Genomic DNA, 27303 nt, shown 5'->3' on the forward strand with positions numbered 1-27303 from the left:
AAGTCATACTCTGCCATAATCTAAAGTTATAGCAGTACACAAGGTAGGACAATCACAAGCATCCATGCCCACAGTAGGATTCGAACCTATAACCTGTTGGTTGGAGAGTGGATACACTAACTACTTAGCCAACTAGGTTGGCCCCTGATAGTTTGAGAAATAGGAGAATAGATAGGACACAGTAGTTGGTAAAAGGATCTTACAGAACTAATTCAAGGAAAATTTATCATATCATGGAAGGGTGGGGAGAAATTTGGATCATCCCTGAAAGCCAAGTAAAATGGTCAGGAAGAATATGAGAAATCCATTTGCTTTGTATGGCATGTGGTGAGTGAATAGAATAAGCTACCAGATAACAATGTGAATGCACTTTTAGTGATTGTTTGCAAAATGTCCTGATTTAAAAATTGATTCAGTGGAATAATTCTAAAGCTCTACATAAGTTATTTTCTTCTGGAAAGATTGCATAAAGAAAGCTGCAAAGCACACATTCACAATCCTTACCCCCTGAGGAAGTTATCCTAATACTCATTATTCATTAAAAATATTTTAATTTATTCCTTGATATATATTAATATAGATGGAGTTATCCTCCTGCAGTCATTAGCACACAATATCACAGAATTATTCAATTCACATTCAATTAAATAATTTGTTTTTATGTTTATCTCTACTTACTGTAATGTATTATCACCTGTATTAAAAATGCTGAAAATTCTACAGAATAAATAATACATTTACATGACTTTCGTAGTTATTTATTATTATATTTTCAGAATAGTGTTATATGACAGGTACCTAAGCACCTAAAAGTGCCCTTCCTCAAATAAAATACACATGACAAATTAATTATTCATGAATTTTTAATATTTTAAAAAAAAATTACATTTAACTTTGTTGCTAAATCGATGTTTGTATTATAATTAGAAGCTTTTATTCTTAAACAGAAGCATTTCAATAACATTTCAAATGTGAGAACAGCATCGTTCCAAAATGATGCTTAAAGTAATCTGAAAAATTCGTCCTAATTAGACTAAAATAAAACAATTCGCTTTCATTTCATCATTAATGAATCATTTCGATCACATTTGGGAATTAAGTTGCTTAAGCTTTCCTTGTGAATTTCGTCCTAATCGGATTAAAACTGAGAGAGACAGGGGAAGTTATTTCAACAGCATCATCTTTTCATCAATTTCGAATTTTTATTTCGTAAGTGATTTAAGAATTTTGGCATTGGGAAATAAAATGTCGTATAGCATCACTAGAGGTGATTACGAGTAATTATTCACCGACTGTTTTACCTATTTCATATAAAACAGTGAGTACAAGAAACGAAATGTCGCATGCACAGTTTATTCAGTCGATTTCGACCCGTTATAGTCTTCGACTGTATTTTACCGTCTTAATCTACAGAAACAACGTCTAGTAAATAATATATGTCAAAAAAAAAAAAAAAGCAAACAAAATATGGAGAAAGTAAGATACTAGGGTAATTCAGAAGCGGTTACTTGGCCGCAGCATCGACCCGCCGCTTTTCAATGAACTAGAGATGCTTTTTATGAGATATTTGGACTACATGAACAGTGAGACAACTGCAGAACTAATCAAAAGCATGTAGCTTATTATTATTAGGTGACACTTCATACCCCCCCCCTCTTCAAATAAGTTGCGAATCGTTTACATATCTTGAGCTACACGGGCTTGAGGGTATACAGATTTTGCGAATGTGACTTTAAATAGATTTCCTTTCATTTCATCAAGCTTCCGCCTACTTTCGACATCAATAAAAGTTGGTAACACAGGCTCTATTAAATAACGTAATGCAAATTATTCAGCTAGTTATTTCTTAGTAAATGATTGTCATGTCCTCTGTGAAACATGACATATAGTAAAATACGGTTTACCAACTTATCTGTAAAATAGTACATGTTTTAAAATATAACATTTTATTTTGGGAGGAATCACAGTAGCAATGGGGAAGAACAACTGTCAAGATCATCAACTTAAATAGGTCGTGAAGGAATGCTTAACATTTTTATTTGACGTCACGTGATCAGCTATACAAAGAATTTCTTGCTTTAAAAAATCTAGGCATGATTATAGTACTATATAAGTATATCGTACTTAAAAAAAAAAAAAAAAAAAAAAAAAAAAAATCTGTTCTTGCACTGTAAACGCAGTGCGAGAACAAAAATTGCCCTTTCCATTACCCATAGTCTAATTTACTGATCAAGGGATTTACGCCAGACGTAATGACGTCATAAGTCAATAAGTAAAGAAAAACGCCGAGCTAGTAACCTGACCCACATTTTTCGGTAGTTATCCTCTCTTGCCGTCTTGAGTGAAGCGATCACTTAGCTCTCTCAAATACATTCATGGCAATGGAATCCTAACTATTATGCTTCAGGACAAGAAAGATCCAGGTAATTCAGTGCAACAACTGATGTGCAGTACGTGCATATATGATTTGCTAACACATACCGAGAGTAAAAGTACCAGGTGCAATGCACTGAATTTATAATGGCAAAAAAAACTGTATTTTTGAATGCCGAGTTAACTGAGGTTTCCTGAGGAAAAATTTCATCAGAGTTTCCCAAGAAATACCTTAAGGAGGGAAGGAATACTAACTTAAAAAACAAACAAACAAAAAAAAAAGAGTTATCCTAAGAAAATTGCAGTATGAATTGGCCTACCCTTATGAATCAAAGCCTAGAATTAAAGGATGTAAAAATTTATGCTTTAGAACCATACTTGAAGATATATTTACCATATTTATAATACCTTCTCTACTCCCACAGACTTTAGAACTGGCAATAATAAAAATGGGTATTATTTCAATGGCACATCTCAGTTTTATGTTACATAATAATCTACAGATGTTAGGCATTGTACAATAAATTTTACCTTAAATCAACTTATTTACTGAAACTGATTATAATTTACTACAGCATTGAAATTTTTTCACCATGTCAAAAAATACAGTGCACTTTGAAAAGTAGTTCGTTGCTTTATTTTTTTGTAACCAGCTGAACTGTAGAGTCAATTTAAGGATTAATGAATTTTTTTGCTAATTCTGATACAATCTTTCACATTGGCTGAAATCAATTAAACCCAGACAAGTTTAATTATGTATCATAAATTCTTCCTAATACTTGAGCTATAATAGCATATCTTCCTTAAGTAAAAATAAAGATCACTTTCTAAAGTAGCATTCAAGTTTATCTGCACTTCTTACAATTATGAAAATTTGAAAATTGAAAATTCTCACTAGGTATCAGGTTATTTTTAAACAGTCAACTTGTAAAAATGAAACTTGTTGAAACTTAAAAATGTTTTTTTAAAAAAATTTTTTTTTTTTTAATCTGCTGGATAAACTTCAGTTGGATGTTTAATGAGATGAAAAGAGCACAAGGAATAAATTAAACAGTTTAATTTACTAAAATTAAGAGCCAAAAGGCTTCAGTTCAGTGATGCAAAATTATATAAGTAAAGTGGATATTAGATCTAGCATTATTTCAAAGCGAAATGTAGAAACTATGAAAGTTTCGTAAAGTAAGTTGATCAGGGAGCTTATAGGAATACACTCAACTGGCATTCACAAGTTGCCTTAGCACAGACTACTTAGAAGAAATAGGTGCTGCCCAAGTGTCTATATATTCGCCTTCTATTAGTCAATTTTGATAAGGTTTCACTGGCCTCACAGCTGTTTTGAACTCGTTGGTTCTCCCTCCTCAGAGACTATGCAGAAACCTTAAGAGAGCAAAATCTCTTGTTCAGTACTAAGGAACTTGAAATGTCAGGGAGATATATTTTTGCATAAGAATTACCTTCCCATGTTTTGGGAAGTTTAACACAACATCCATACTTATTTAAATTATGTTGGTTTGTTGAGGGCAACTGCATATTCTAAAAAAAACTCTTTACATTTCAACTTGCTGAGATGAAGCATGGTAGTTTATTATTATTATTTGAGTCTGCATGTGGTGTCCAAGACAACTGCTACACGTAACAGTTCACAGTCATAATTATGGATTATTCATTTCTTTTCTTTATGTTCTTCCAAGTGGATGAACTCTACGCTTTGGGGCCATTATTAAGTAAAATAAGGGTTACTTGAACACAACACTGTGATACCGCAATAGTCAATCTGATAAATGAGTACTACTCAGAATAGTGCACAATTTAAAACATGAATTGTCTATTACTAAAAGAAAGAGCCATATGGCTTTGTTTCGGCATTGTAAAATTACATAGGCAAAGTGGATATTAGATCAAACATTATTTCAAAGCAGAATGTGTGTAGAAACTATGAAAGTTTCATACGTTGACCTGAGAGCTTAAGAGAATACAATCTTCAGCATCCCTGAGTTGCCTTAGTTACCTAAGTAAAGTAGTGCAAGCTAAGGCAACTCGGGGTTGCCGAGGATTGTATCACTCGTAAGTTCTCAGGTCAACTTACGAAACTTTCATAGATTCTACATTCAGCTTTGAAATAATATTTGGATCTAATATCCACTTTGGTTCAAATGTTGGATCAAAGATCCACTTTGCCAATGTAATTATAAATTGTTTATTTCTGGGATTTTGCATTTAATATTTTCGGACTGAGGTTGACTGTGGATAGTGAACCCACAGATGGTGGGTGCGCGTGGGGGGGGGCTATGGTACTATGACATGTAGAGAAAAAGCAAGGTTTGAGGAAAGGATCAAGTATTTTGTTCATTCTGTTGGAAATGCAGACATTAGATGAGCTATACCTCAGTGGATGAGATTGATGGCTCTTTTAGTTTGAGTTTTAATCTTAGATTTAAAAAACCTAACCAAATCTTAACAGACAGTTGTGTAAACTTCCCAAAATTTGGGAAAAAAAAACACTAATGCCTTTTATTCCTGTATAGGGAGTAGGCAAGGCCGTTTTAATCCCATCTAACTTTTGGAGACTGAGGGGCAGTTCAATCTCCACTGGTAGCCAATCAGAGATAGCTGGAAGAAGACTATTACTAATTATACATGGAGTCAGTGAAGAGAGGTAACTGACAAGTATCGCCACCTCGTGGTTGCTAATCCTAACACTATGTTTATTGCCTGAAATTAGTATGGTTTCTACATTTGATTTTCTTGAGATATATATACATACACACATACTATATTCTTACAATAAAGTAAGCTAGAGAAAAGAAAATCATAAGGAAGTGAAAACTGTACTGTATTTATCAATACCATAAGTTTACGTTGTCTGTTTACAAGATTCATCTTGTAAACAGATCCTTGTCTGTCAGTACCTACATCAATATTCAATATTTTATATAATGCAAAACACTGTAGATGTTATATATATTACTAATACTAGACATCAAAAATGAAAATATAACGTGAAAACAAATCATTTATTTACAGGTATAACAATTCATGCAAATGGCACCATAATGAAGCAGCAGTAATATGATTGCTTTATGACAGCCTAGTGGATTTGATACAATTGCTGCATAGGGTTTCCCAAAATTCTTGCTAAAGTGTAACCCTAAAGCAAGCAATTTTTTTTTTTTTTTTTTTTTGCAGAGCCTTCACAATTCAATCTTTAAAATAAATATAAAAAAAAGGAAGAAATCAATAAACACTCACCATTTTGCAATTCAGTGCTCTGGTAAATTTAAAAAATTTAAGTTCATTTTAATGACTACAGTGCAGTTGTTTTGAACTGCAAAGTTTTTCAAAGTCTGGTATGATGGACGTAACTTGTAGCATCATATCATTGATTCATTGATTTTAAAAAAAGTGAATGTTTATAAACAAGATTCGCAGAGCCCACTTTGGGAAACCTTGGCCTAGTCTATACACTAATGAATCGTTATACATTTTTAATTTATGCTAATTAATTTAACTAATTAATAGGTTAATTTTATGCAATTTGATTTAATACTGCATCTTTATATTTCTTTAGGTTTCTCGACTGCAAATGGCACCATAAATGCCATTTGTGGTGCCATCTGTAAGTGGTTGTGTGAGTAAGTTTTGATAAAGTTCAACTTTTTTTACAATAGCTTTGTGCATATTTTATGGTAGTAAATGATAAAGTAGACTAGTATAGTATCTACATATTTTATGCATTCATGATAGACCTAACTTTTTCTTAATTTTTTTCAATATTTCTAGGCTAGGCTACGTCTGCGAGTTTTTTAAATTTTTGCAAATCTCCAAAAAACTTTAATGAATACCTTCCAATATTTTGGCAATGTTACATTGACATCTTCTAGGAACATAAAACTATGATCATGTGCACACAGACACTAGCAACAAGCAAATGAGGCTGAAGAAGGCAACTGCTGTTGGTTCTAGAGTCGCCTCCTAGCAGGCTAAATTGGGTAGTCTTGGCTGTTGGGCTGATGTTATTAGGATGCAAGCTTCCCAAATTTGGGACAGTCTATAATAAGTTGCAGTCTAAAACTATGATATGTGCTTGTGTGCACATATCATAGTTTTATGTTCCCAGAAGATGGCAATGCAACACTGCCGAAATATTGGAAGGCACTGATTAAAGTTTTTTAATTAATATTTTAGTATATGTTGTCATTTTCCTGAAAAATTTAAAGTCATGTATAACCAACACATAAGTTTATCTACAAGAATTACTTTCATAAATATCCAGATTGGAATCCACTCAAAGCCTGTTATACATCCCCAAATTAATATACATGTTATGAATGCAAGGATCTGGAAAATCATTCATGTAAATTAAACATGACCAAACAATGGGCATAAAGATCAAGCAGTGTGGTGTTTTCCAAGAGGAATGGAAAGGGAGCACTGATAAAAGAGATCTGTAAGGAGGTGAAGGAAGATGCAAGAGAATAACATCAGCGAGGAGGAAGTAGACAAGATGAGATATTTAGTGGAATGCTGCTATAGACAACCCTCCGGGGATTACTCTCTAAGAGTATGACAGCAATCTAGAAACAAAAAAAAAAAGATACGAGTTTGAGGGACAACAAAGTTAGACAGTATATAACAAATATGATCACTGAATTAGAGGTTGTTATTGTTAATGAAAGGGACCGTGAGGTATTAAACTGAGTAGCAATGTGGAGGGACCTGTTATTTGAAAGGGGGCCCCTCCCAGTGATGATACTAGCCCTTTTCATTCAATATTCTTTGCTTGTCTTCCCATATTCTTCACTCTACTTCTGCATCTTTTTTACTGGCCTATCTTCTAGACCAGTGCTTCCCAAACTGTGGGCCGCAGCCCCTTGAAATGAAAACAAATTTAAATGTTTTAAGACTAAGCAGATTTTTTTAATCTTAAAAGAAACGTATTTAATTTTTATTATTCATTATTTCTTTTTTGTTATTTTTTAATGGAAAAAAATCACACATTAATGCTGGTTCACAAATTTTACTTCTTGCGTATTTCGGCGATTAATGAATTTTAGTAAATATTGCTTATTCATATAAGTTGCATTTCAAAGGTATTGATAAGAAACACAAAAAAGATTACAAACGCAAAATCTTGAATATAAATACAATAAATATTATAATAATATAACGATTTTTTTTCCGATAGGGGACCGTGAAATCTTTTAATTTTTCCAAAGAGGGCCTTGGCATCCATAAGTTTCGGAAACACTGTTCTAGACAACCATCACTAGAATCCAACATCCTGAGGCTGTGCTTATCATGCAATGCGACCTGTGAATATTCAGAAAGAGGTCCTGGATGGCCCAACTAGAATCAGTTGGCTAGTGGGCTTGCATGCAAGGGTCAATGGGGTTGCAGTAAATCTCCACTTCTGAGTGTATTTATTGCTTCCTAGATGGCCAATGGTATCTCTGGCAGTGAACAACAACAACAAAAAATCCCTCAGGCATGAATCCTTCATCCTCAAATTTTTCAGGGGCCCTCACAAAGTCTAATCCACATACAGCCACAACAGAAATAATTAACAAAAGACATCTGATACTGTTTCTCACATTATCCATGTAACAGGTGAAAAGCCAAATGTCATCATCCAATTCCTGCCATGTACCCTCAAGGGGTTTACAGGATATGATAGTACTACACGAAAAATTTACATCATTACTAACTCCCTATCTACAATTTTCCTCCAAATCAGTCTGTTACTTGTCAAGACTCCAACATTATCAGATCTTATATTTCTATCATCTAAGGTACTTTGTACCATATCAATCCATCTATATCTTGGTCTTACTCTGGGTCGTTTTCCTGCCAACCTGGTGGAGAACGTTTTGCTAATCTTTCATCGCCCATTCTATTTAAGTGACCATACCACCTGAGATTAGCTCTGCTAACGCATTCCTGGATGCTGACAATGTCAAGTTCTTTCCTAATATCCTCGTTTTTAATATGATGATGCCATCTGTTCATGCCTCTAATCTTTCTCAAGACTCTCATATCTGTGGTCTCTAGTCTTTGGTCAAGTGTTTTACTTCTGACCCAGCTCTCAGATCCACAAGTTAAAACTGGTTTGAACACTGTCTTGTATACAGCTAATTTAATGTTACAATTAATTTCTCTTTTATTCCATATCACGTAGGAAGTCAATTTATTCAACTGACTTCCTACCATACCAGCTTTGTTGATTCTGTTGTCTATTTCCATATTTAATTTACCATCTTCACTAAAAGTTGTGCCTAAGTATCTGAAATGTTTTACTTGTTCCACAGATTTCCCGTTCAAAACACAGTTGACATTTTCAACAATTCTACCTATTTACATTGTCTTTGTCTTTTTATTGTTGACCTTAATACCATATCTATTACAAGAGTTATTCAATTTAGTCAGGGAATCTTGCAGACTTATAGCAGATTTATTTAGAAGTATAACATCATCTGCATAAAGCAAAGAGCTGACATTAACATCTCCAATTTTGATATCAGATATAATACCACTTTTATTCATAATATGATCCATATAGATAATGTACATCCTTATCTCACACCAGATTTAACATTAAACCATTTTCCTGTACTTCCTTCAATCCTAACTGCTGATTTACAACTCAAATACAGACCAAGTATTGCTTGATATAATGCCCCATTGACACCATATAACTGTAGCATATTGAATAGCTTCTCTCTTGGCACCTTGCCATATGCGTTTTCCAGATCGACGAAACTTAAATACAGATCTTTGTTATATTCCCATGATTTCTTGACTATTTGTCGTAAAGTGAAGATCTGATCCTGACAGCCTCTATTTGGCCTGAATCCAGCTTGTTCTTCACCAAGCTTTTCTTCCACAATTCTTCTCAACCGTTTCTCAAGTATACTTGCATAGATCTTGCCAGGAACACTCAGTAGGGAAATACCTCTGTAATTCTCAGATTCAATTTTATTTCCCTTTTTATATATGGGTACTATGAGAGCTCTACTCCAATCATCAGCAATTCGTCCCTCTATCCACACCTTCTGAACTATGCAGTGCAGCCACTGTAAGACCTTTATACCACCATACTTAAGCATTTCTGCTCGAATATCATCTACTCCTGCTGCCTTTCCACATTTCAAGCCTTTTTCTACTTCAAGTATGGATATGTATTCCTGACTGTATGCCTGTTGAGTGTTTTATACCACTGTGCTATCACTGCTTGTTTCATTTAGCAATTTTTTGAAGTAATTACTCCATACTTCAAGGATATCTTTTTCTCCTGTTTTCATGTCACCTTTATCATTTCTAATTCCTTTTACAGCACTCTTTCCTCCATTTCTGAGCTTCTTCAACAACATCCAGAATATTTTGCCACCTTCTTGATATTTATTTTCTATGTTCTTGCCAAAGTCCTCCCATGACTTTTGTTTAGCTAGTTTCACACAGTGTTTAGCTTTCTTACATTTGTCTCTGTATTCTCTAAGAGCACAAGCTGACTTATTTGCCAGGAACTTTTGATATGCTTTCTTCTTTTCCTTCACTACCTCTTTAACTTCCCGTGTCCACCATGGAGTTCTAATTTTTCTATCCTTGCAGACAACCTCACCACATGCCTCTCTAGCTGAATCAATCAGGGTTTTCTTCAAGGTGTGCCACTGAATCTCTAAGGTTTGGTTCCTGTTCTCAAACTCTTTCATTTTTTCTTCAATAATCTTTGTGTGTTTTAGTCTACAGTTCGCATTTGATAGCTGCTCAACTTTTATTCGCTTTAAAACTTTCTTATATGTTATTCTTTTCAATATGAAATTCAATTTTATCCTGCTCAAGACTAAATAGTGATTGCTTCCAATTTCAAATCCTCTGAACACTCTGGTCCTGCACCAGGGAGAAAACATCACTATCAACAATAACATAGTGAATGAGACTTTTCTTTTTCCTTGCCTCTTCTCTCCATCTGAATTTGTGCACATTTTTATGTTGGAACATGGTGTTAGTAATAACCATGTCATGTCCTGAGAAGAAATCCAATAGGTATTTGCCATTATTATTAGCTTTGCTCTTTTCTCCAAATTTTCCCAAAATATTTTTGTATGTCTCACAATCACTTCCTACTATGCTATTTAGATCCCCAACAAGGACCAACTTTTCCTTTTTCATTGTGTCAGTAGCTTTCTCTAGAGCCTCAAAAAATTCTTCCATTTCTACCTTAGCAGAGCCTTCTGTGGGACCATAGGCACAAATAAGTCTTATTGTCCAGTTCCCCATTCTGATATTTGCCCATATCACTCTACTTGAGACTGACTGCCATTCAAGAAGATTAGCCTCGTATTTAGTGTTGAATACTATGGCTACTCCTTTTCCTTGATTGTCATTGCCTGAATATAACATTTTGTATTTATTGCTCAGAAAGGTCTCACCAGTTTTTGTCTTTTTTGTTTAAGTTACCCCTATTATATCGATCTGGTACTTATCTAATTCCTCAGCTAGCTCCATTTCTTTGCCATTCAGGCTTCTTATGTTGATAGTATACCGATCTTCAACTCTGGTGATATTGAGTTGGGGTGTGTTTTCAGATTTGTTCCATTAGCTGACTTTTTGCTGTTCACCCTGGTTCCCTGGTGAAAACAACGGGGGCCTTGTTTAACCGGGCGACGCCCCAGCTGGCATGAAATTTTGTCATGTTGTGCCATCGTTTTGTATTTTGGTTTAAGCCACTAAGAATACAATTTGGTCGGCTAAATCCCAAATTTGCAGCCCATCCTCGTTCGTTCAGTATCCAGGTAGATACCCAACAGGGTGCACCACGAGAAGGTGAGGATTGGACATTAGGTCAGAAGCCCTGGTCGGTTCTCTGCATTCCTTTAAAGGCTATGTGGAGGTCTCCTCTCAGTTAGAGCTTTGACCCTTAAGCACCCCCCCCAAAAAAAAGCCAATGTCACACTTCTTTATTCAAGTGTTTTAAAGGACTTGCAGGATCTCCAAAAACAATTAAAAAAAACTACATTCCAATGATATTCTTGTCAAAACACCATGTCAGGAACACTTGGAACAACTTTAGTTGGGGGGGGGGGATAAATACCAATAACAGTAACACCTCATAAAACACTGAACTACGCTAGAAGTGTGATACAAGCATGGGATCTCCTTAATATTCCAGATGAGGAGATATGTTTATAGATAGGGATAGTCACTTGATTATGACCAGAAAGATCATCCTTACTTTTGATATACCCAAACCTTCAACACTGGTAAAAGGAGAACATTTGGGTTGGCCTGTTAGGATATACATCCCTAATCCACTAAGATGCTTTAATTATAACTGGTAATTAATTTACGGAATTAACAACGCATATAAAGTAAATTAATTAAAGATAACTTTAATGAATCACTTCTATATTTCGACAATGTCACATTGTCATCTTCAGGAACATAAAGATATGGTATGTGCACTACAGGAACTAACAAAGCAAATGAGGCAGAAATTAAGACACTAATTTTGTTCCTAAAGTCCTAATGGTGCCCTCTTGCGGGCTAATTTGGTAGTCTTGGCCGTTGGGCTGAAGTTCTCATAATGAAAGTCTCCCAAATTTGGGGCAGTTTCATGCACCCAAATTTGTTGAGGTTAGGAACGTTTTTTAGAGCTGCTGAAGATTCTTTGAATAATCTTTCGTATTTAAACTTGCTGCGATGGATTATTTTTGTCTTCTTCCAACGAATTTTATGGTGGGTATCTAAGGCATGGTCTGCCAGCCCAGAGCGGCTGTACTGGTGAAACCGGATGTAGTCTTGGTGTTCTGAAATCCTGATATTTGTTGTTCTGCCTGTTTGGCCAAAGTAGGACAATTTGCAGCTGCAAGGGACCTGGTATACACCAGGTAGGTCTAGGGGAAGTGGTTGGTCTTTGGTAGAGCGGATAAGGGATGCCAACTTTTTATATGGTCTGTAACAGGAAGTAAGGTCATATTTCTTGAGGATATTAGTTATTTTTTCAGAGGTGCCCTGGATGTAGGGGATAGTGATAGACTTGGTGTAGTCTTTATTGTTGAGGGGGGGGGAGGGGGGTTGTGGTTTTCAGGTTTTAGTATTTTTTGGATTTTTTTGGGGTTATAGCCATTGGCTAAGAAAGTGTTGAGGATGTGGTTTAGTTCTATAGTCAGGGCCTTGTCATCTGAGCAGATTAATTTTGCCCTGTTATATAGTGTTTTTATCACCCCATATTGTTGTGAGGGGGGGGGGGGATTGCTGGTGAATGTATCTGCCAGTGTGGGTGGGTTTTCTGTAAACAGAGAAAACCAAAGATCCATCAAGCTGGCGGGTGATTAAAGTGTCTAGGAAGGGTAGGGTGTTGTTTTCCTCTTTTTCTAAGGTGAACTGGACTCTGGGATGTTGGTTGTTTAAGTGTGTTAGGAAGGAGTGGAGTGAGTCTGAGCCATGTGGCCAAATAGCAAACACATCATCCACATAACGAAGCCAAATAGTGGGTTTTTGTGGGGCGGAGTTTAAGGCTTTTTCTTCAAATGTCTCCATAAAGAAATTGGCCAAGGGTGGGGAAAGTGGTGAACCCATGGCTGTCCCCTCTATCTGTTTGTAGAACTTTGGTTTTCTTTGGTTTTCTCTGTTTACAGAAAACCCACCCACACTGGCAGATACATTCACCAGCAATCCCCCCCCCCTCACAACAATATGGGATGATAAAAACACTATATAACAGGGCAAAATTAATCTGCTCAGATGACAAGGCCCTGACTATAGAACTAAACCACATCCTCAACACTTTCTTAGCCAATGGCTATAACCCCAAAAAAATCCAAAAAATACTAAAACCTGAAAACCACAACCCCCTCCCCCCCCCCTCAACAATAAAGACTACACCAAGTCTATCACTATCCCCTACATCCAGGGCACCTCTGAAAAAATAACTAATATCCTCAAGAAATATGACCTTACTTCCTGTTACAGACCATATAAAAAGTTGGCATCCCTTATCCGCTCTACCAAAGACCAACCACTTCCCCTAGACCTACCTGGTGTATACCAGGTCCCTTGCAGCTGCAAATTGTCCTACTTTGGCCAAACAGGCAGAACAACAAATATCAGGATTTCAGAACACCAAGACTACATCCGGTTTCACCAGTACAGCCGCTCTGGGCTGGCAGACCATGCCTTAGATACCCACCATAAAATTCGTTGGAAGAAGACAAAAATAATCCATCGCAGCAAGTTTAAATACGAAAGATTATTCAAAGAATCTTCAGCAGCTCTAAAAAACGTTCCTAACCTCAACAAATTTGGGTGCATGAAACTGCCCCAAATTTGGGAGACTTTCATTATGAGAACTTCAGCCCAACGGCCAAGACTACCAAATTAGCCCGCAAGAGGGCACCATTAGGACTTTAGGAACAAAATTAGTGTCTTAATTTCTGCCTCATTTGCTTTGTTAGTTCCTGTAGTGCACATACCATATCTTTATGTTCCTGAAGATGACAATGTGACATTGTCGAAATATAGAAGTGATCATTAAAGTTATCTTTAATTAATTTACTTTATATGCGTTGTTAATTCCGTAAATTAATTACCAGTTATGTCTAACCAACGTATAAGTCTTACCACTAGAATGCTTTAATTAAGCATTAGAAACATAGAAATCTTTCACAAATTAACACAATAATGCAAGGAAAAGAGTGAATAATATTTATTTAATAGCCATATATTTCAACCTGATAATTATAGGTCATTATAAGTGGCATCAAGAAATTTGAATACAAAGTGAAACTTAACCAATGGATTATTCAAAATATTAAGAGCAATGTAATATTATACACAGAACAATGCAAATGGATAACAGAGGAAACAGTATTATTGTTTTTTAAAAAGGTTATTCATGTGTGATTAGAATAAGACTCATCCATATCTTTGACAGTGAAAGACAGTCATTCTGATTCATGTTTGGATGGTGGAGCAATGTTTCAATGCTTTTTTAAACAAACATGCAAAATTATGGTAGCAACAATGGAGTAAGCGTGTTTCAGACCATAAGATGTTGTGGTCAGTATCAATTCCATGTTGTGTAAGGCCAGATTTCTTATTAATGATGCAAGATTAGTGTTCCTGCATTCTTTTTTCACTGAAATTCCAGTTTGTCTGAAGTAATAAAGGCGGCAGTCACACAGAACTTGGAGATGCAAGGAAGATCCAGAGAGGATCATTTATCCTTATAAAATGAGGACTATGGTGATCGTTTCTTAAAAAGAATAAATTTAGCCACTAGATTATACTTTTATACTAATCCTTCTATTCTAGAGATTAGTTTTGAGGTACCAGAAATGTATAGAATAGGAATTCTTTGTACTGTTTCATTGTTGTTTAATCCCAGTTTATGGGAATCAAAAATTTGTTGTACAGAAGTTCTTGCTTTTACTGCTAAGGTTTAGATCATATAATATGAGCACAATATAATAATTTTTTAATTGCTTTTTTTAATCTTCTGAGAATGACGGTGAGCAGACTGGTGTTGAATGCCTTCAGAAGAACAAGGAAAATTGTTGTTCTGATTTCTTGAAGATTCCTGAGTTCATTTCTCGTTGTGATGAGCGGAATCTTTATATGTACTTTTTCAACTGAAGGTAAATTAGCCAATCTCATACGGAGGTAGCAGTTTTTTTCTCTCAAAAACTCAAGCTTTCCATCTCATATATACAGGCAAATTGGCCATGAGAACATATGCAATTTACAGACAAAATATACTTAGGGTGATGGAAGTAGGTAGTAGATGGCATTGTATGTTGATGGTAGTAGTAATAGATGAAGAATTAAGTAGAGGAGATGGTGTGTTGTATATAGTGGAGTAGAATGCCCTACCACAATGATTCCTTGGACTGCTTGAAGGTGTCATCATAATAATAATCTAAAGATAAACAATCCTCTCTGGCTCTTCCTAGCATCTACCAAGTTCCATATGATTGTCACTTTTTCTTACTTCAGACAAAGTAAGAAAAACTTCATACATTCAGTGGAGAAAAGTATGCAAGAACACCAATCTTACATCATTAATAAGAAATCTAACCTTGCACAACATGGAATTGATACTGACCACAATATCCTAAGGTCTGAAGCAACATACCTACTCCATCATTTAAAGAAAGCACTGAAGTCTTACTCCACAATCTGAATAATCAGAATGACTGTCTGTTGAAGATGAAATCTCATTCTAATCATCACACATTAACAGTTTTGTTTTTAAAATAATACTATGTTTCCTCTTTTACCTATTTGCATTGTTCTATGTATAACATCACTTGGTTCTTACTACTTCAAATAATCTTCATGTTTTACTTTGTATTCAAACTGCTTAATGTCACTGATGATGACCTGTAATTTTCAGGTTGAAATATACTGCCATTAAATAAATACACTTTCACTCTTTTTCCTCATGTTATCATGTTAATTTGTGAAACATTACTGTCCACATATTGCTGGAACAATGATAATAAATCTTGCTCTGCAAAGAAACCTAAATTTGTTAACTGTTAGGGGGAACATTTAGACTACTTCTGTGCATCACAGAGGTGGAAAGAAAAGAAATACAAAAGATAAAAACAAGCAAAATATATCAATATGTGCATGCAAAAAGGAAGTTGGCCATCAGGACACCTGTCCTGAAATCCTCTTAATCTGGGAATGCAGTATTTAAAAAATACTCCATAGAGAAGTACCTCTGATCAGAACTTCATGATCAGGGGTACTTCTCTATGGAGTGTATTAGTCACCCAACTTATTATGGGCTCAATCCTGAAACAACTCAGTGATCCTGTTCAACAAGAACTCACTCACCAAGAAAATTATGATGAGCGCATTGCTGAAAGATAAATCACTAGCCACCTATCTCAACAGAAAAAATGGATACTACTTCTATATCCACTGAAAGTAAACTAAACTCAACAACTGGATCCTGACAAATCAGATGATGTATTAAACATTTTTCCAGGTTAAGAGATGGACATAAGCTGTCTGTACTTCTCAAAATAAAGTGAAGAATATAAGTATGACAAGGATAAACCTTCTACCTGAAATCAGACAAATCTACAAAGAATAGGCAAATTCTTACAGTGGATTTGTTGTAGACTGTCAATATATTGACGATATCAACATTCTGCTGCAGAAACAAACTAATATGTTTCTGTCTGCTAAAAACATTTAAAACTAAGCAAGAACCAAAGCATTTCATTGTTATTAATAAGAACAGAACTAGAAATGGTCCTGCTCATGGTGGAATCTATCCTAACAACCATACTTCTTTGCAGCATGTTTGGCTTAATACTGATCTGAGAGCAGCAGTCATCTGCCTGTCCTTGGGATTTCTTATTATTGAGTTAAACAAGTGACTTTGATAACATTATAATGCAACTATCTTAAACCATACTTCTTATGGGTGACAACACTGTGGGATAGTACCAACACAAATGGACAGGGTCATATCGTTAAGCATATGCTTGCCAATAATGATCTCTGCTTCTTAATTATGGATTTGATACTGTCTTCCATAGATCTACCTGCTTGTATCCGGCAACAGATCTTATAATCTATTCCCTGCCATTTTCTAATTCTCACGTTGTATATCAAAGAGAACTTATACAAAAGCCATTATTTTCCAGTGATCTGCCCTATGTTCTCCCAAACTGATGCCCATGTGGAAAATTAACCATGCTGAAGAAGGCAGTCAAATACCTATCAATGAATATAACAGACTATATTGTCCAGGCAACAACTGCAACTGCAAAATCAATCTTGATAGTTTTAACTTTATCCAAAGCCTTGATGGAAAACCAGGAGTGGCAAAGCAGAAAAATAAATAAAGCAGATAAGATATATTTCATAGATACCCTACTGCATCAAATCTCATCTTTTAAACATGCTTGGGCTAAAGCACCTTACAGTAGACACAAAAACAATCTTCGATCCAATTTATGTCATCTATTAATCAAACAACCACTGGAAAAATAGAAAGGGATTAAAAAAAAAAAAAAAAAAATCAGCTAACGCCTTTTTATTCCCGTATATACGGGAGTAGGCGAGGCCATTTAGCCCTATCTAACTTTTGGAGACTGAGTGGACAGTTCAATCTCCACTGGTACCCAATCAGAGACAGATGGCCCAAGGCTATCACTAATTAAGCGGTACGCAGTGAAGAGAGACGGCTCAAATGTGCCGCCATCTCGTGGTCTCTAACCCTAACACAATATATTTAATGTCTGAAATAATGTGGGTTCTACGGTCGATTTTCTTGAGTTTACAGGACAAAAAACCCGAGTTTCCGGGAGGAAAAACCTGCTTGCCCGTGCCAGAGATCGACTAACTCGGGAACCGGTCGAAAAAAGGCTTAGAAAAATTTCCTCTAGTCGCCGACTAGACTCGAAACCAAGACTTCCTTCGTGCGGCCTAGCGGGGTGGTGTGCAAACGCCACATCCACTGAGCTACACATGGAAAATGAAGGGTTGATATAGAACACACTAGTTGTCTACCTTGGACTGACGTCCAGTATATACGGGACTGTCCCGTATTTTTCGTTGAATTTTGCTGTCCCATATTTGAATGAAAAGGTAAAATTATAAATATTATGTTAAGCAATTATAATTTTCGATATTCTTTTTGAATAATCCAACTTAAATTGTAAGCCATAAAAACTAAAAATTCTAGGAAATTAGTTGTGTTTACAGTTTATGGCAGCGGCATGGCAGCAACGGTTGCTTTCAATAGTTGTGTTTTTATTTGCAATTCTTTACAGACATATTGCATTTGCTTATTTTCAAACAGTTCTTATTTAGACATTGTGCGGTGCGGTATCAGTACAGTACGTGGATGTTATTTTAATAATTATTAAAAAATAATATCTCCTTTTCGAATGTGCGATATTTGGTTAATACATAAAATATATAATTAAAGGTAAATTAATTTTCTTTATTAATTATACAAAAGTAAATTAAATTTTGTTTCTTTCCTTAAGCCCTTAACAATGCCAAAACGAAAGTGTTTTTAACGATGATTATTCAAAAGAATGGAATTTTATAATCTGCACGGTTAGCCTAGTGGCTGTGTACTTCGCAAACTTATGCCTGGGGAAGGAGTGTACTAGGTTCAATTCCCGTCGGAGACGTACGGAGCTTAAGGATCTTCCTCAGCCATAGCCAAGTTAGCTGGTCTTGGGCATGGACAGTGGGGTTTTTTCCCCAGTTTATCCTGTGGTTTTTCATCCTGCAAAGCAGGCAAACTGGCCTTGAGAACTCAACACTACAGACAAAGGATACACTTGGGTGTAGGGCTGACCACCTTATCCTCCGAACGGTTTGAGATCCTCAACACTGCAAGGTAAAAGAGGGTAAAAAGGAAAATGAGATGAGATGGAATTTTATTGTAAAAGGAAAAAAATAACGACGAAGTTGAATGCAAAATCTTGCATTTCACATGGGGGACGATCGGATATTACACAACACATTAACACTTAGAAACAAATTGAGCATTTTGAGTTCCAGTTCCAAAAGTATTGATACTTATTTTGTAAAACCAAGTACAAGATTTATTTTTTTATTTTGTAAAACAAACTCACCAAAATTGTCCCGTATTAGGAAAAACAAGACATGGGTGACCCATGTCCCGTATTTGGTATTCCAAAATCTGGCAACCCTAACCTTGGAGCATAATGGATATGTCATTATTGAATCCAAAGCCTTCCAAAACAAACTCACCAAAATTGTCCCATATTAGGAAAAACAAGACATGGGTGACCATGTCCCAGATTTGGTTTTCAAAATTCTGGCAACCCTAACCTTGGAGCATAATGGATATGTCATTATTGAATCGAAAGCCTTCGCAGACACACATTAGGAGAATATTTTGCTGGAATCTCATCAACAGTTTCATATCCTAAAATTGAAAGAACCAGAAAAGAGACAGTGGCTAAAGTTTTCTACAAATGGACTACAGCTTGTACGTACAATCAGCCATTCATTAAGAAGGAACAACAAACAAGGTAATTTCACTCTCTCATACCAGTGCAGTAGGACCTGACATCCATTATGAGATGATAAAAACATAGTCTTCAATGATCTCCTTCTCTTACAAGAATATATTTACAGAGGAAGAGTTTCTTGGCAAAAGTCAGTTGGCATTATCCTCAAACAGAAATGGATCCAACACAAGCAAACAATTATCAACTTATTGTTCTGACCAGCTGTCTCTAAGATGGAGAAAATGGCAAATGCCCACCTTCTATGGTACGAGGGTTGTTCAATAGGTCCGTGCAAAAATGAAAAAAACAATTTTTTGGGGACAAACATTTATTTTTCAACATAATTTCCTTTGAGGTCTATACGCTTAATCCAAACTCTTCAAAATAGGCAGTTGTTTCGCCATCATCTCATCGTTCAATGAAAATCTCTTTCCTACCAGCCATTTTTTCATGTTTGGAAACAGATAGTAGTACGAGGGAGCCAAATCTGGAGAATGGGGGGGGGGGTGCGAAAGGGCTTAGTGTGGTCATTTTTCCTTTATTTCATTATTTAAATGATCCAGCAAAGAAGCATAATACACTCTGGTAATTGTTTTGCCCTTTTCCAAGAGCATCCCAGGAGACAGTGGCCATAACCTTTCCTGCTGAAAGAACAGTTTTCGCTTTCTTTAGTGTAGATTCCCTGCTTGCAACCTACTGTTTCGACTGTTCCTTGGTCTCAGGTTGGTAGTGATGAATTCATGTTTTGTCCACTGTTACGAAACAACGCAAAAATTCTTCTGGATTCCGATGAAACAGCTTCAAGCTGTTCTTGCAACAGTTCACACGTTGATGCTTTTGATCTAGTGTGAGAAAATATGGCAACCATCTTGCGGATAGTTTTCTCACATGTAAATGTTCATGTAAAATATTATGTATGCGGTTCATTTGAGATGCCCACAGCCTTAGCAATTTCACGCACCTTCACTCTTCTATCATCCATTACCACATCATGAATTTTTTCAATAATTTCTGGAGTAGTGACCTCAACAGGGTGTCCAGAACGTTCAGCATCACTTGTGCTCATATGGCGACTTCAAAAGTTACTAAACCACTTATAAATCGTTCAAATCGAAGGTGCAGACTCACCATAATGTTTATCAAGTTTAGCTTTGGTTTCCTGAGCAGTTTTACCTTTCAAAAAGTAATGTTTAATCACTACATGAAATTCTTTCTCATCCATTTTTCGCAAATCACGGTACTTGATCGATTCAAATGAACAATAAACACAGAGTAATAGATCTAGCTGACTGAAACTTAGTGTGTGATCCTCCAACAGTTGCCAGCAACTAAAAATAACCTGCATACGTACTGGTGGCACCATCTCTTCGACTTTGATCGAACAGCCCCTCGTAGTTAGAAAGAAATGATCTTCTGTTAATACACATCTATTCACTGTTATTCAGATGCAAACAATGATCGACACTGGACCATTTGGTCTGTCTATAAATCTGTAATAGATGCAGTCCTAAAACTTTAACATCTAGTTGTAGTTTTTTTTCTTTCTTTGACATGGAAAAAGCTTAGGGTACAGTCTAGAGATATGGAATATTAAAAGACCTCTATAATCTAGGTCTCAGAAGGGCATCTTCTTGTTTTTATTTAAAACTTTGTTTAGCTGAATCTTCCAAGTTCGAGCTGGAAGACATTATATCTAACCATATCATCACAAAGGTGTTCCCCAGGGGTTTTAAGTGTCACAGTCTTTATTATGAAAGCCAATTCAATCACTGAACAACTTCCACAGTAAGCAATTCTCTATATGTTGATGACTGTAATGGATCACTGACAGACAACTTCAACAAGCAGTCAATCTTAAATCCTCATGGGTTCTTAGTAATGGATTCAGGTTTTCGGCTGAATATAGTTCGCATTCTTTCGTCTACTAAATGGGTTGCAGAATGATCTTCCATACTTCACCTCACATACTTGTTTGTTCAAAGCTGGTTTATAGTATCTACAAATAGTTACCAGTGTATTTCACACATTGCCCATTCAGAGTCTTTATGTTGAAGCAAACGAACCTGCTCTGTTGCTTTAATGGAAATTCCAGAACATTCCTTTTTCAAGTGACATGTCAACACTTCACTTGAGAAAGGAATGAATTTTTTTTTTTTTTTAGCCTGGCTCATACACTCAGGCAGAGACAGACAGATCTTAACAGACTTGGACAAATGCATGAAGCTTTTCCAGTTTTACAAAGTTAAATTTATATATTTTACATGATCATAACTGCTATTATTTGAAGATACACCACTATTATTTTTTTAATTTGTTTTTTTCTGTGCATTACATGTTATTAACTAATTTATCTGTTGTACTTTGTGTATTGATGTAACCTTTGGAATGGCACAATATGACCTTTGCAGTTCTTATGCCAATAAATCATAAACAAACCAATTATAAGTCAGCTGATTATGGAAAACTCAGGAGAGCCAGTATCAAAAATAGAAAACAGAATTAATTGGAAAGGATATCAATGCTGCTTGAGGGCTAGTCAAGGAACAATTAACAGCAGTAATGTCTAAATGAATTCTCAAGGTTAGGAGTGTAAGTGTAAAATGGATCAATGGTGAGACCAAGCAGGCAGTCAGAAAGAAGACATTTTGGAAAATGTAGTGAGAAATATTATCAGTTACATATTCATGAGTAGAAAGGGTAGAAAAAAATATCTTTAATGCACTCATTTAACAAGTTTAAATAGTTGAGAATAACAAAATTACACGATAACCACAGTAATAAACTTTAATGAAAGTACAGATATTTCAAACTGAAAATAACAGTTTAGCAGCATGCAGAAACAAGCAAATCAAAGAACAGGAATACCAGGCACATACAACAATCAGTTTACTAATTAAAAACGGTTGCTGCAAGCTAGAAATTAATATTAATAAATAATATTAAAACTATTTTTGATAGGTATTATTTCTGGGAAATTTTTTGATGTTTACATTAAATGAAAATCTCCGAAAATTTTGGGGGAGAGAGAGACAATTGTTCCTATTTAGGTTATGGCAACATAAAAGGGCTTTACAACTTCTTAAATATCAACACCTCAGCACGTGTGTTTTTGTCTCCATAAATTCTTCGCTATGAATTTTAACTTATGGATATGAGAGTTGGTTTAGAAATAGAATGGTTGATCAAAGAAAAATATGGAAGGAAACAGCTATCATTAATGACAGAATCATTAAAAATGATTCATTTTTAATATTGGAAGAAAGTTGAAAAGGGCTAATCTAGGGTGATGTGGTTACTTAAACAGAATGGGAGAGGAAAGGTTGGCAAAACAGGTGTTTGATGTCAAAATGGCAAGGAAGACAGCCAGAAGACCCAGATCCAGGTTGATTGATGAAATCAGAAATGTTGTAAAAGAAAAAATATCTGACAATTGGTATGCTAATAAATGATGTACTAATTTGGAGGAAAATTGTTGATAGAACATCAGTAATGGAAATTGATCATATACTCTAGTATAAAAAAATTTTTTTAAAAAAGTTAATATACAAGTAATTGAATTAACACCGACTTACTTGAGTTTCCTTCAACTAATATTGCAGCATGAGACAGTACATCCAAAGGAGTTTCTGATGACTCCATTACTTACAACTAAACAATTTCTCTGCAACAATAAAGCAATAAATGGAGAGCACAATCATAAAATTATGAAGTTATGGCAATAAATTAAAACATAAACAATAAACTGCGATCAATGAAGTAACAGGTTCAAAAGATATCTACAGAACTCTGCACACATACACTGCTCTATGTTTAAGATATTTCTGCGACTATTACATTCTATCCTAAAGTGGTTAGATGGTTTTTTTTTTTTTTTTTTTTTTTTGTGCAATTTTTTTTTTAATTCACAAAATTTTAATACTCTAACCTTTACATTTCTGGACATCTATTCCCACCTTTATAAGCACAGAGTACTCCTTCCTCACTTCAAATGAAGATTTCTCTAACATCATTATGGTAAATAGGTCGATGTTTTTCCATAAAGCAAGAATATCGGCAATTCCATTTAAGTGTAGAAAGATTTATAGGTTTAAAAGCAACTCAAAACAACAAAATCAAATCCACTTTACCAAGATATGTAGATTCGGTTGGCTGTTGATCTTTCCATAATTTGAGAAAATGAAGTGAGGATAATAGTGTGACAATCAGATGGCTGACTTGTATTTTGTTTTTAAATTAATGGGCTAAAATACAACCCATTACAAAAATAGGTGACATGGCAATCAAATTATCACTATTACTTCATTTTCTCAAAAATCAGAAAAAACATCATCAACCATCATCAATTTCCTGATAGCTATCCCTCAAGGACTGTTCATGCTATATGACAGCACTACATAAAGTTTACATCAATGGAAGTTTAGAGGACATATTGCTAAGGCAACACCAGTGGCAGCCCGTACATAAGCACTGCAACACTGCAGCACCCCCAAGGAAAAAATGAAAAAATTAAATTTTGTTTGTGTTTATAAATAATAACAATGCTTACAACATTATATAAATGCAGTACAACATGTTAAAGGTTATTACAGCTTATTTTTTGACATTGATTGAATAGTTAATAATTGGAATTGTTCGATTAATGCTTTAGATTACGAAACAAATGCACTGCAATCTAACGCCGATATTCGTTTGCCCTTGTCATTGCATGGTACGTCATTCCCAACCCAACTGTAACTGCTCACACGGCAGTGTATTTTTAGTATGCTTACGTGCCTTATTTCTGTGAGATATGAAACATTTATTATTGGTGTGTGTACGTGGTGAACTATTTTTTGTAAATCTAATTTTATTTTATTAAAATAACAATTATAAGATAGATACAAGGCTGAATTATAACGAGTGTCGCTGTTGAAAATATGAAAAGAATAATATTTTTTCAATTGTCGTTACACGTGACGTCATTAGATACACTGCCCAAGCGGCAGTGTATCTTATGCCTGCGCTCGTTATTTCTGTGAGATATGAAGCGTTTATTATTGGCGCGTGTTAGCGGTGAACTACTTTTTTTGTAAATCTTATTTTATTTTGTTAAAATTACAAATTATTTATTTATTATATTACAGATACAAGGCTGATCTAACGCCAATATTCGTTTGCACTTGTCATTGCTATGGATACAAAACTTTTATTATTGGTGTTTGTTCGTGGTGAGGATGAAATATTTTTAATATGTAAATTTATTTATTAATAAATTCATTACTGATTAGGAATTTTTTTTTTTTTTTTTTTTTTTTTTGTATATGGAGCACCCCCACTTAAAATTTTCACCGGCTGCCACTGGGTAACACATAAGATTATTTGGCATTAACAAGAAGAGATAAGTTGTAATTCCTCTTTATAAGACCTTGATATGCCCACATCTGGATTACTGTGCTCATGTCTGGTTCCCAGGGTTTCTTGGGGATGAGGAAGCAGTGGAAAGGATTCAGAGGTGAGTGGCCTGTGTTACCTATGAGGATAGGACGAAGATGTGTGGATAGCAGAAGTTAGTTGATAGGAGAAAAAGAGGGGACATGATAGAAACATTTAAGTTCCTTCAAGGATTTTATAGGACAGATGCAAGGGAAATGTTTCAGCATTTGGCTAGAAAGACCAAAACAAGAGGTCATCCCTGGAAGTTGAATAAAGGTGTGGTCAGTAGGGGTGTGAGGACTAGATTTTTTGCTTGGAGAGTGGTGAATGAGAATGGGTTGCCAGAGTCAGTTGTGCTTTTTTCTATTAATGGGTTCAAGGAGGACATGATAAATTGTGTGGATAGATTGGGTCTCCTGCTATGAGCCTTCAGACTCCATGGAGGTGCCCGTATATTAATAATGATTTCATATCAATAATTTTCTGCCAAATTGGTCTATTACTTGTCAGCACTCCAATACTGTCATATTGAACATTTTGTGCTTCTAAGACACTTTTGACTGAATCGATCCACTCAGACCTTGCTCTTCCTCTGGGTCTCTTCATCTTGGAAACAAACACCTGTCTTGCTAACCTTTCCTGACCCACTATTTTAGTGGCCAATACCACCTTAGATGAGCTCTGCTCACAGAATCTTGAATGCTAACAAATGTCAAGTATCTTTCTAATATCTTCATTTTTAATGATTCTTCCACTGATGCCATCTATTCACTCTAATTTTTCTCACAACTCTCATATTTGTGGTCTCTTGTCATTGATCAAGTACGTCCAATCAATTCTCAGAACCAAAACTTAAAAAACTGGCTAAAATACTCTTTGTATCTTGCTAGTTTGCCATTTTGGCTAATTTTCCCCCATTTAAATTTATTTAACTGACTCCCCCACCATACTATCTTTGAATATTCTGTTGTCTATTTCCAAATTCAATTCGTTATCTTCACTACAAACTGACTAATGTAGTTCTGAACACATCCAGTAGATGTGTTCAGGAGTACATCATCTATACAACACAAAAGAGCTAAGTTCGATGCCTTCAATTCTAATATCAGGTTTAATGCCTTTTTTTACATAACACCATCCATATAGATGATGAATATGAGTGAAGATAATGTGCATCCTTGTGATTTTACATCAAACCATCTTCAACTGCAGACTTACAACTTAAATATGAAAGCTTTTCCCTGGGCAAAATGTCATATGCCTTATCCAGATCTACAAAATTTAAATAAATATAGAATGTAAGTTGTTAGAAGAGCAAGAAGGTGAAGACTAAGTCTCCAACCACCCTATTATAGAGATGAACTGAGGAGGAGGGCATTGGTAACCAATCAGTCTATACATAGATTGTGCAGAAGGAATGATGTAGGATTTGTTGATCTGCAGCCTGTGTTTGGCAGAAACGATTTGTACAATGCTGATGGACTGCATTTAAATGGTTTTGGTGTTAGGGATCTGGAGAAAGCTTTGCTCACCGAGCAAGCTGAAGCGCAAATTCAGGAAAACTTAAGAAATTAGTGTAAGCAAGTGAGTTTGTGAAAAGGCACCCATGAAGTGAGTGAATGTGATATGGCAGTCAATTCATGAAGTAAAGGTGGGTGGGGACTAAAGGGATGCTGCAGTTTCTATATACTAATGCCAGAAGTATAAGGAACAAGAGGGAGGAATTTTTGGCATTGGAAGGGAGATTAGACTATTATGAGGAGAGACAATGATGCTATGGTTATGGTGTGCTCATTACGAATTCCGAGTTATTAGGTGAATTCTGAACTGAACTGTTACCAGCAAGACGAGATAGTGAAGTGATTCGGAAGAATCACTTCACTATCTCGTCTTGCTGGTAACAGTAGGGCCTAGTGAAGTGATTCGGAAGATTCTACAGCACTCGACCATGCAAAGGTAAGCTTACGACTTTTTGTTACAAGTTCCCCAGGCTCTCTCCTGTTCCCCGCCCTGTGCCCGACAGTAGTCTTCCACCTCCCGAAGGAGATTTCGACTGTCGGTCTACACTTGGTGGAAGAAAGGGACAAGGCAGGTCCCGAACCATCAACCCACCCCATCAAAACCTACTAGACGCAATTATGACCGAAACAGACACCAATGCCTTGATAGAAACACTAGACAAAGGACTGGCACTAAGATTACTCAAAAAATTACTAAAAAAATTTGAAGTGGAATGGCCAGGCTACTTGAACCTGTATTCCACAATGAGGGCGATGAGGAAAGCGAGGATACTGCTAATACAGAGGAAAAAAGGGATTTGGTGGTCTCCAATCCCCCACACCAGGAACAAGGAGAGAGACCCACATGCAGAAAAAATGCAAAACACAGACAGAACCACCCACGGATGAAGGTATGGAGGAAGACGGACACAACTCTGACTCCCCCTGCCTTCACTAAAGAGAAATTGCCCCCAATTATCTTAAGAGAAAAGAACAGGTGGACGGAA

At 35.7% G+C, this 27303-nt stretch overlaps 1 protein-coding gene across 1 annotated transcript in view; it reads right to left on the reverse strand.

Annotated features, from left to right (window-relative positions):
* Positions 1-27303, reverse strand: part of LOC150100735 (transcription cofactor vestigial-like protein 4) — a 135088-nt gene that overhangs the window by 73412 nt on the left and 34373 nt on the right. Inside the window, exon 2 of the mRNA XM_090401509.1 lies at positions 22958-23046. Coding sequence (XP_090257635.1) covers positions 22958-23024 — 67 coding nt within the window. The 5' untranslated portion in view covers positions 23025-23046. The remainder of the gene's footprint in view (positions 1-22957; positions 23047-27303) is intronic.

Source organism: Typopeltis vanoorti, chromosome 12, assembly GCF_054136105.1.
Source record: "Typopeltis vanoorti isolate ZY-2024b chromosome 12, IOZ_Tvanoo_1.0, whole genome shotgun sequence".
Taxonomy (NCBI): Eukaryota; Metazoa; Arthropoda; class Arachnida; order Uropygi; family Thelyphonidae; genus Typopeltis; species Typopeltis vanoorti.